Consider the following 11,685-nt stretch of genomic DNA (forward strand, 5'->3'; position numbering starts at 1 on the left):
ACCCTACAATCTGAAAACTACCAACTAAAAGTGATAAGCAGATACTTCTGCTCCGCCTGCTCCTCGCCGGAGTCGGCCTCCACCTTCTCCACCTCGTGCGCCTCTCCAGAGCCTGCCTCCAGCTTCTGCGCCTTGTCGGAGATCGCCAGAGTGGGCGCATCTGGCTGGACTGCCCCGCTGCAGCCCGCCCCCGCCTTCTCCAGATCTACAGCGGGGGCAGCACCGCGCTGGACGCCGGCACGTCCCCTCACAAAGGTGCCCGCAGCGACCTGTCGCGCCTGCTCCACCAGATCTGCCCCAATCGCGGCGCTCGCCTCCTGCGTCCGCCATGGCGATGGAGAGGATGCGGTGAGGGAGACGAGGAGGTTGGAGAGGATAGGGAGACGATGCGGCGGGGGGAAATGGTGGGCAATGCGGCCGGAGGTGGTTGTCGTCCACATTTATATGATGGGACAGTTTTGGCAATTACCCGTGACACGTGCTGCCCCATGCGCGGGCGGCTGCACGCATGAACGAAAGGCCGCCGTATATAAATACGTATATGGCCGGGCATACGATCTAACCGGGCCCGTACGGGCCTCCCAGGGCTCCTCGACGGCTATACGCGGAGGCAACAAAGACGATCGTGCTCCTCATTATGAACAATTTTTGATTCATCCTGGCCGTCGATGTGTTTTTCCACCTCGCGTTCAGCCCAGGGAAGAGCACCGGAGCATAAACGAATCGGAAGAGGCGCAACAACTTGATCCAAGCCCCTAGTGTTCTATGGTTGCTCCGATCCTGCACGTGAAGTAGATGCATTGCTTGGGCTGGGATGCACCGCGTTCTCCCCTTTGCCTGCGTCTAGATAGCCAGTGCGTTATGATGTGCACCCGAAGAGGTCGTCGATGCGGTAAAAGGTCGCAGTCAGGGAGCTCGCGGGGTTTAGGGTGCTCTCCCCATTAAACCCTAGCTCTCCTGAAGTATGCCGAATATGGGGTTGCCCTTTCCTTGGAGGAGGGCTTAGGGTCCGTGTTCTTTCCGGCCCCCGTTCGGCGCACTGCCGCAAGACTCCCTGCCAGACTCTTTCGAATCCGATCCGACTGTGGTTTTCTGTAGCTCAGGCTACATGGTACCCATTATCTTTGCCATCCATTTATGCATCAAGATTCGTGCAGACACATTTGTCTTTTTTGTTTCTCTCAAACGACACAACATATAATCTTCAAATTTTGCAGAACAACAATACATTCTAACTACAATCTAGGAAAAATACTTTCAGATTTTTTTTCATGCATTTTAAATACTTGAAATGATATTTTTATTCAAAGAAAATCTTATTTTATATATTTATGTCAGAACAAAAAATCTGAAAGTTTTTTCACACATTGATGTTCTAATGTTTGTTCGATCTGCAAAGTTTGAAGTTCATATATTGTTTCATTTTTGAGAAACAAAAAAAGAGAAATCTTCTTGTTGTTAGTTAGTTGGAGAGTACGGATCTCAAAGTAAGGCTGGAGGGTTGAGAATAAGAGGTTTCATGTAACCTGGGCTACAAAGAAACTTTGTGATCCGATCTACAACACGTGTGCCCGAAACACGAAGTCCCAGCGAAGCAAGGGTGGATGCAGCTGCAACAAGGCCCATCGCATGAAGGGGCGACGACGGGCGTGCATGGCATGCCAACATCTCCGGTGGGCACGAGGCCGGGACAAAGCGCCCCTTGGTCGCCAAACCCTAACATCCACCTTGCTATATATCTTCGTATATCAAAGCCATGTCCCTAATAATCACAACCTTGCTTGGAGTAGTAATTCTCGGTATCTTACGCTACCTGGACTTCCTTCTCTAGTCTATCTCTAGAACTAATAATCCTACCTGGACCTTCCGCCCGTGCATATCTAGCGGCGGCTACATATACTTGGCTCCTATCGATGTAGTACACGCCCACGATCAAGAACACAACGAGATCATCGGACGCCCATCGATCGATTGAGAAGAAAAAAATATGACCGAGATGGACGCCGAGGTAGTACGCTGCAATCTCTATCAGCTAGACCTTGTGCAATTCAACACGAAGCGTGGCATGATCGACCGCGGCCTGGTGATTTCGTATGCCCCGGAGGACGACACATGCAGGTTGTTCCGCCTCGACGGCACAATGGTGACCAAGAAGGCTGATGAAATCCCCGTCCTCGAAAGAAGCTCCATCCACGTCGGCCAGTTCGTGGTGTCGGCGACGGACGCCGGTGGCCAAATCGGCGTCGTCACCGGCGTCGCCACCGATCTCCACGTCGCCCAGATCGACGACCGTGGGAAGGTGGGCAAGCAGATCCTGGGAGTGTCGACGGCCGGCGTGCGGCGCGTCAGAGAGCTCAGCCTTGGCGACTACGTCTTGTCCGGGCCATGGCTGGGCCGGGTGGTCGAGGTGTCTGTGGACGTCGACGTCTTGTTCGACGACGGCGCTGTCTGCAGGGTCGCCGACGCGGGGCCCAAGGTGCTAAAGTCGGCGAGTGATAAAAAGGTCTATCACTTCCCCCAGACGAACGTCCCCTTCTACCCTGGGGGGCGTGTCACGAGCGACTCCTTCGAAGGCTCGCGGTGGCTGAACGGCCACTGGAAGCCGGACCGCAAAATAGGCACGGTGGTCAACGTGGAGATGGCCGGCGTCTCCGTTTACTGGATCGCGTCGGCGCAACGCGGCACCAAGCAACAACTCGTCCAGGAGTCAGCTCCTCCTACTCACCAGCACCCTAGCAGCCTGACCTATTTCTGCTCCGCGTCCGATTGCCGCTGGGCGTTAGGCGACCGCTGCTTTCTTAACGACGATGTCGAGCAGCACCACGCAAGTTCACTGCAGGCGCACTCGGCGCCGCTGCCCACCATGACCGTCGCCAACCACAACACCACCGTCGACGTGCTGTGGCAGGACGGCACGCGGCAGTATGGGGCTAGATCAACGTACCTCGACCCCTATGGGTACCCCTATGAGTTGATGATGGAGCACGACTTCTTTCCTGGGCAGCACGTTGTTGACAACGCTCCTAGCGACGCCGTCGATGATGCTGCCGGAGATGACGCCAATGGATCAACAAGGCGCGTCGGCGTCGTCAGAAGCGTGGATCACAAAGACCACATGGTGCACCTGTCGTGGTTCAAGGCGGCGTCGACGCGGCCCGGCAACGAGGCCAGCAGCTTGGAGGTCGAGTGTGACGATACCGTGAGTGCGTATGATCTGGTCAGGGACCCTGACCACTATGTTGTCTATGGAGACGTCGTCGTTCGTCTATCAACCGTCACCGGAAGCACACCGGCGGCGCAGCAACCACAGGCGGCCACGAGCACCCCCGCCGATGTTCCATGGGTCGGGCGTGTTGTTGACCTACTTGACGGCCACGTCCAAGTCAAGTGGAGTGACGGCAGCACGTCGATGGTACGTATATACACGCAGCACGCAGGGCATTAATACTCGACTTGGATATAATTGCGTAATTTTCATATAATATCTCAGGTGTTACCCCATGAAATCAGTGTCGCCAACAAGGAGAGCTACATGCAACTGCGGGATGAAATGGCTGACTGGGTGGAGGAGGACGATGTCGGTGCTCCTCAAGAATTGGATGCTGCAAACGCGGTCTCTGTCTACCTAGAAACGTTATCGCATGCATGCACGAAGCACCTTAACTCAATACTCCCTCTGTAAACTAATACAAAATCTTTTCGATCACTAATACGGAGTACTATCAAGCATTAGCATATAAATGATGTGAACATATGTATTTAATTACAGGTCAATGATCCACATGATTCAGTAGATGCTACAAACGTCAAAGATGGTGACGGTTCTGTGAATGAACTAGATGGCCCTGCTGAAACCAGGCAGAATGCGGAAGTGTCCATGCACGAAGATTCTGATGTTGGTGGCGCCGCCACGGAGGCCGACCTCGTTGATCTAGTGACAAGAGGCGATGTAAGTGACGATGATAGCGAGGAAGACTATGCCAATGATGTGGAGATCAAGGCCACTGGAGATGGCGGCCCGTTTAAGTTCCCAAACTTTGATGTGGTGAAGAGCCCTCCGGATCATTATTACCTTGACACCGCACATCAGGTTGGTGCATGCACCCAAAAAAGTTACTCTCTTTATATTCTTTTCTTTTTCCTATCTTATACTTATCTAAATAGCTAGCATTCCCTCAAAAAAAACATATCGTTTCAACATAAGCATGACACCTCAACAACATGCATGGAAGAAGGTTCGCCACAATATGCAAACGATCCATGGAATTTTTCATTCACAATACTATTTATATTTAATACAACTATACACTAATCAATGACAATATAAGGATATGTTATTTTTAGTTTTAGTTCTTATATTATTACTCTGAATATTTATGTGACATATGATCAAATATCATTAAAATATATTGCAAAATATTCTTGCAACAGCGTGCGAGATATCATCTAGTATACATAAATAGTTGATCCCCACTACTTACATTCCTCTCAACATGCACATATGCCACTTCATCATACATGCCGCCTCATTAACTATTTTATTTTTCCTATTTTTTTAGTTGCATGATCTATCTCACTGTCTGTTTTTTTATCCATGCAACCCATCCACATCAATAAGTAATGCATGTTTGCCACGTCACCAGCATATGCCATCTCATCATATTCAGTTCTCACAATTTATACCTATCTTCCCTATGCATGCAACTCATTCACATCAATGAGTCGTGCATGTTTGCCATGTCATCAACATGACATCTCATTATAGTTAATCCTCATAATTTATACATATTTTTCGTATCCATGTAATGCATCTGCATTCATAGTTCATGTGTGTTTGCCCCATCATCTGCATGATCTTATCATATGAAATCCACATGATTTATCTATTACTTTTAGTTAGCACTCGCGCTGCAACGCGCGGTTATCTTGTAAATTGTCGAGTTGAATTTTTCTCCTTTTCTAATGGCTTTAATTCTCCCCATATATGTAACTTAGAAGCCAAAAAGGCGTGCATCTCACTTTCTACAAAAGAAGATGAACTTTAACTTTCCCCCCTAAATTTTTGGTCCTGAATGCAAAGGCAATTCCCAATTAATAGTTTGGAGAAGTAAATACTCCCTCTGTTCCAGATAACAAGTTGGATTAGTTTTTCAAAAAGTTAATCTTTTCTAACTTCAACCGAGTTTATGGGAGAAAAATACTGATGTCCACAATATGAAATCATTATCATTAGATTTATCGTGAAATATATTTCTACATTTTATTTATTTATCAAAGATGTGGATATATTTTTCTATAGAATTGGCTAAACATAGAAATCTTTGACTTTTTGAAAAACTAATACACCTTATATTTTAGCATGGAGGCGGTAGGAATTAATATTTATCTTAAGATACTACTATTGATTACAAAACATTTAATATATGGTGTAGGACTTGCACCTTGATGGGCCAGTTCACAATGATATCCCGCAAAAGAATGTATTTGATAGTTCTATCTAGTCAGGTCCGTTAGGTTGCACACTTGAGATCACTACAGCCACGACATCGTTGGTTGGTGTCAATACACTATAGTATATCTAGCAAAAAAAACTATAGTATATATATAGTAGGGTTTCCTATAACGAAATATATTCTAAATCATGTCATGGTACGACAAACCGGAATTAAACATGCGTTAACCAGTGTCCTTTCTTTTACCAAATGAACTGCAGGGCATCAGCAGCGGAAATGGGTCGGTACACGTAAAAAAGGTGCAAAAGGAGTGGAAAATACTACACGACAGCTTACCAGGTACGGTGCAGTGTGACGCCACCCCGAGATTGGCATTTGCATGTAACGTATATGTCTCGATATTTCAATAATTGGTATGTATATCGATCTATGTACGCAGGCACGATCTACGTACGGGCGTTCGAGGACCGTATGGACCTGGTCCGGGTGGCAATGGTAGGCGCCAGTGGGACGCCGTATCAGGATGGGCTCTTCTTCTTTGACATGCAGATGCCGCAGTCCTACCCGGCCGTGCCACCGGAAGTGTACTACCACTCTTTCGGCTTCCGTCTGAACCCAAATTTGTATACCGACGGTACGGTGTGCCTAAGCCTGCTCAATACCTTCAGCGGCGAGGGCAACGAGGTCTGGGTGCCAGGGACATCAAGCCTCCTTCAGGTCGTCGTCTCCATCCAGGCCCTCGTCCTCAATAGCCAGCCATTCTACAACGAGGCCGGCTATGAGCGCCTGATCGACAGACCAGAGGGCCACCGCCACGAGCTGCCCTATAATGAGAACGCCCTCTTGCTCACTCTCCGGACCATGATCCACCTGTTGCGCCGGCCGCCGCAGGGCTTCGAGGGGGTTGTCAGGGACCATTTTCGCCGACGTGGGAGGTACGTGCTCGAAACGTGCGAGGCGTACCTGCAGGGATGCGTGGACGCCGGTCATGGGAGCATGGAGCTGCCGTGCTCGGCCGGCTTTAGGACCGCGCTTGCTAATGTCATGCCCAAGCTCACGACAGCATTCGCGCAGATTGGTGCCCAAGGGTGCGACCATTGTGCTGCCACCAACCATTGACACTCAGATTTTCTTGTATGACACGCTACTTGGGTTGGACCTGTGGAGGCGGGCAGGAAGTAGTAATGTTGACATAAGATCACTACGAGCAATGAAACTTTGAACTTTGTAACCGGTAGACAGTATGTGTCAACTATTGCTTCTGCCAAAATCTTTACTATTGTCTAATGATTATTAAACCATGGCTCTATGGCTAGAGTTTTGATGTTGAGCTCTTGGCAGCAGGTGTCCTGCTACTGTTTCAACTCGTGGTCCCCTTTCTCTCCATCTCTTATTGCTTGTTAGCTTATCTTTAGTTTGTGTAATGAACCGAAACTTTGGACATAAATGTATTTTTGTTAAGCAATTAATGGTGGGTTGAAAAAATTTATCAGCATGTGTGAACTATTGCTCGAGCGAAAATTTGTAGGTGGTAGAAAGTTTGGACTCCAGTTTTCTACTCCAAGCCCACCTCACAATTTTTAATTTCAAATAGGCTTAATAGTGTATTTTAATTTCAAAAAAACATTTTTGTCATTATTTATATGTTTTGGGCCAGGACAGGTCGTACTCAGGCTTGATATTTACAAACTGGGCTGTTTAAAGTCTGGCCCAAAATTGCCGGCCCATGGTCAAAGTTTCACGCTATGGTATATCATTTGATCTTACTCCTTTGTCTCAAAAAAAAACTGATTTTACTCCTTTCACTACAAAATGAAATTGATCTCACTCCTTCGTGGCGGCATCTGGTGGATAAATGTATAGTACTCCCTCTGTAAACTAATATAAAAGCATTTAGATCACTACTTTAGGAAGTGCTAATCATTCTATCATCCTTCAATTTTTTTACTAATCATACTATTAGCATCTGGCGGTATCCTGACAAGGTCTTCGCCCCAACATCTTGAGGGCCTAGCAAGAGAGTGTGGAGAGATAAAATAAAACTTTTTTTTTTGAAATGATCATCAACAGGGCCCTCAAGTTGCACCATCGAGCACTGACACCGGCGTTGACTCCTTTTTTCTGAAGGTGGTGTTGACTTGGAGTGTATGGTCCCCTATCAATCACAATCACCTTTCTTACACTTCTTTGCATGTGAATCATGGCAGACATAAGCTGACTGGTACTCCATCTCATTCAATCTTGATAAATGATGGGTACACTGACACACTGTTCCCATTGATTCCACGAAAAGCTAGGGTTGCATACTGTATTTTGGCTTCAACGTCGGTCAGTCAATCAATCATCCAATCTCAACTTCAACTCTGATGCGCTTGCTTCCCACCATCTTCTTAATTGAGTACTATGTACGAGTAATAATCCGCACTATCTCGGCTCTTGCGACCGACGGCGACCTTATAATCTGATCCTCTCCGCGGCGGCGATATTTTTGCTCCAGTCTCGCCCCACCTCAATGGCACGCACTGCATGCATATAGCTTTCTGGATCGACGCCATGTCTCATGACAACTTTACACTATGATATTGCTGGGCCATCTATCATCCCGGAAGAAACTGGATAAGATCAGTGGCCGGCCGCCGGCCGAGTCCAGCCTAGAGCTCGAGGCGGGTGAGGACTATGAGGAGCGCATCACGTACGTTGCGCACCTTTGTCGTCGTCCCATCCACATAAAATACCCAATCCAAACCCTCGGCCATTGTTACCGCGGATAAGCATCAAGGTTGGCGAACGCGCCTTCCAGGAGTATTCTAGTCGCCTCGATCAGAAAGTTTACTTATATTAATCGGGCGGTGGTGTTTGAAAGTGCAGAGAACCCGCGCTGCTTTCTGCTTTACTCCCAAGTGCCGTGGCCTTGCGTGCACCGTGGCTTCCTTCATTCACAGCCTTGGGCAGCAGCCAGCCGCGCGTGGTTGCACCAGAGAAACCTGTGACACTTGTGGTTAAACTAGGAGCGAGACGAGCATCCTGCTAGCCTCGGTCTACATCTAAACGTCAGTAGTGGATCTTACAGTGAGTTCCTATTCGTCCGCTTACGGTTCACTTTCATTCCTATCCGACCGCGTGCACCAAACATCCACGCTAGTTCAAAACGAAAAACATCAAATAGATGGAAGCAATTCATATAAACCGGACGATATTTTTTAATTTTACAACCAAAATGACAAGATTTAATAAAGTTCATCTAAACCAAACGAAATTAAAATTAAAATTAAACTAAACTAAGCTATGTACCGGACGATCTGAGGCCGCCGGCTCATCCGTCATTGTCTCTTCTGCCTTTTGCCGCCGCCGCTATCATCCTCCTCCTTCCAGTGATAGAAGGGCCTCCCAGGGGCCGTGACAGCCCTGATTGGCCATCTGGCAGCAATGTTTGGTGCAGGCGCTCGACATCATCCACCTGGCGCCGACGGTCGGCCGTGGACGAGTTCTTGCCCTTGCCGACGAGGGGACAGGCGACGTACTTGGACTCTGGAAACCCCACTTTGAGGAGTTGGTCACTGATCCGGCATTGACAGCGGGCAGACGTCTATGCAGTGGTCCTGGATCGATCCTCGGGCCAGCCAATGTAAGTTCCAGATCCGCGCGGACCCAATCCGATGCCACGTTTGACATAGCGAATGCTGCCAGGCGCACCATGTCGTGCTGACCTCGGCGCGCTTGCTCGGTTGCCGCCTTGTCCTCCTCCTTCACTACCAATGGCTCCCGGACTGTCGGCGGGGGTGGCGATGGCTCCACCTCCTTGCCGCGCTGGAAACTTCCAGCGCGAGGGGGACACCGTCTGGATGAAGCAGTTAGGACTGCTTGTGCAGCGGCGACCCCGGCTCCTCCTTGACTCAATGTTCAAGTTAGACACCGCGGTTGCACGACGACGAGGGCAGTGCTGAACCGTGGGCGCGGAGTGACCGCTCGAGCAGCGACTCTATGTGCATCACGAACTCGTTGTTCGTGTGCGCGACTTCGGCGAGGAGGGTGGCTGCTGCTGCTCCTTGTTGTTCTTGGACATCACCACCTCTTCTTTGACCGCTGGAGTTGTAGATCCCGACGGGGCCAGAGATTGTGGCGGCGGTACCACGATGCGAGCTCCTCACGGATCCTCATGCTAGCGTCGAGAACCAATTGTCGGACTTGCCCATCGTTGTAGCGTGCAGATCAGACGAGAGGATAGGAGAGAAGGCAGTGTACAGATGAGAGGGGATAGGGTTTGTCGGCGAGCCTTGCCTGCTTAAATAGCCAGGATAGGTGGACCAGTGCCGCTTCAATGCGGGCACAAACGACTGGAGTAGGCTTCTCCGGCGTTGCTCCGCATTGAAACGGCGCCGGTAAGCTGATCGGTCACATCGGCCTCGCCAGCATGTTTGCGGTAGACGGCCACCCCGTCGCGTCTGGACGTATGTATAACATGCGGCGAGGATTCTAAAGCAGAACATGCGACGAGGGATTTGCGTGGGACCGTGCAGTCGGACGCCAACATCCCAAGAATGCAAACATCCACAAACCATCCGCGGTTTGCGAGAATTTGGACGTCCCGCTGGTCACGGCCGTGTGATACACGATGTTGGATGACAAAAAGTGTTCGGACCGTGTTGTTGAAATGTTTAGAGGCGTTTGGTGCGTGGTACGCCCAACGAGACAAACAGTTTTTAGAAAGAAAAAACCCTAAAAAAAGGCGAGAGAGAAGAAAGCAGCTCGGGGGCGGTGAGTCACCTCGGAGGCCTGCCACAAGTGGCGCCTGCGCGACGTGCCGCCATGGCCGTGACGCTCTCCACTCCAGCTAGCCCCCCGCTGCTAAAAAAAAAACTGAAAGCGACGCATTCAGGGCGCGGATGGCGACAAGAAGGGCTGCCGGCTGCCGCTTCTTCAGCGCGGGCCCTACTACGACGTGGTGATGACACTGATAGCGTAGCAGCGATCTTGAAAAAAAGAAACATGACGGCGATAGCGTGGCAACCATACTCTACTCCCCGCCAGCAATGGCAAGCCAGAAAACATCAAACATCTCGGGCCGGGAGGAGACCGATACAACTAAAATACGTCGACGTGCCCACTCGCACTCGGGCCGGGCCATTTCCAACTGCATTTTTATTTTATTATTACATGCCCTCCCAGACTAGTCTCCCGATCCAAGCAAGCAAGCCGTTGCTGTCATGTCACCTCAGAGCTGACCTTTCGCCGGGCCGGTGAAGCCGTGATCGACCCGGGACACGTAGGCCGCAGCCCGGGTTGCTAAGCTGACACGGTAAGTGATGCGCGTGGCGTGCCACGCCAAGTGAGTTCTAGCGAGTGTCTTGCTGCTCCGGTGAACCGGAAGGTCTGGTGGATCCTGGGGTCAACGAGTCACTGATGCAATCCGCTTCAGGCCTTGTTCGGTTGAGGCGGTTTTGGAAGGGGATTGGCAGGGACTGAGGGGGATTAGATCCCCTGCAAGCCAAAATCCCTGCTGAAATCTTAGGTGGGCTCTAGGCCCATATTGCAATTTCTGAAAAATCTCTAAGGGCCCATGTGGGTTATATGGCACTAGGCGTGTGGGAAGTTTAGTCCCACCTTGGAAGTGGAAGGAGAGTTGGAGTGGTTTATAAGGGACTCTCTTCCTCATGCTATTGGAGCTTGAGAAGAGATGAGGCCCTCGCGCACTCCTCCTCCTCCGCTCGCCTCGCCACGCCACGCCACGCCACGCCTCGCCTCGCCTCGTCACGACGCGCCGCGGGTTCGAGCCGAGCTCACTCCTATGCGCTTCTTTTTGCCGGTCAGGAACGGAGAGTCTTTGACAGGTGGGGCCACGATCTGAGACGTCGGATCGTGGGCTACCGACTTGGACGTGGGTTCAGCCCACGTCTCTCCACGCGCGGCCGCACATATATATGTGGGGCGCTGCCAACCCTAGCCGTCACGAAAACAGAACGCATCTCCGCCTCCACGCCCACGTCGTTCCTCTGCTGCTGCTGCCGCCGGCGACTCCGTCCCGTTCACCGCGTACACGGTTGACGGGAGAGCAGGCCTCCGAAACCACGCCTCTCCGGATCCTGTACGGGGAGAGGGGCGATTAGGTTTTTGGGTAGCGACTACGCGACTGCTCGCTTCTGTTCATCTACGTCCGCATCACCTTCATCATCACCATGTCAACCGACGCCGACCGTGCCGCCGCTGAGAAAGCCGAGGCCGACAAGAAGGCCGC

At 50.5% G+C, this 11,685-nt stretch overlaps 1 protein-coding gene and 1 pseudogene across 2 annotated transcripts in view; both read left to right on the forward strand.

Moving 5' to 3' along the window:
* Nucleotides 1-1,672: 1,672 nt before the first annotated feature.
* LOC123081556 (probable ubiquitin-conjugating enzyme E2 23) lies at nt 1,673-6,740 on the forward strand. The gene is made up of 5 exons (XM_044504118.1): nt 1,673-3,412; nt 3,491-3,613; nt 3,770-4,090; nt 5,714-5,792; nt 5,893-6,740. Exons 1-5 carry the CDS (start codon nt 1,988-1,990, stop codon nt 6,570-6,572), a joined length of 2,628 nt encoding a protein of 875 aa, XP_044360053.1. The 5' UTR covers nt 1,673-1,987; the 3' UTR covers nt 6,573-6,740.
* A 3,519-nt stretch (nt 6,741-10,259) lies between these two features.
* LOC123084746 (nuclear transcription factor Y subunit A-5-like) overlaps nt 10,260-11,685 on the forward strand; it is a 27,231-nt pseudogene continuing 25,805 nt past the window's right edge. Inside the window, exon 1 of the transcript XR_006439393.1 lies at nt 10,260-10,690. The product of XR_006439393.1 is annotated as a nuclear transcription factor Y subunit A-5-like (transcript). The remainder of the gene's footprint in view (nt 10,691-11,685) is intronic.

This window comes from Triticum aestivum, chromosome 4A (genome assembly GCF_018294505.1).
Source record: "Triticum aestivum cultivar Chinese Spring chromosome 4A, IWGSC CS RefSeq v2.1, whole genome shotgun sequence".
In the NCBI taxonomy this organism is placed as follows: Eukaryota; Viridiplantae; Streptophyta; class Magnoliopsida; order Poales; family Poaceae; genus Triticum; species Triticum aestivum.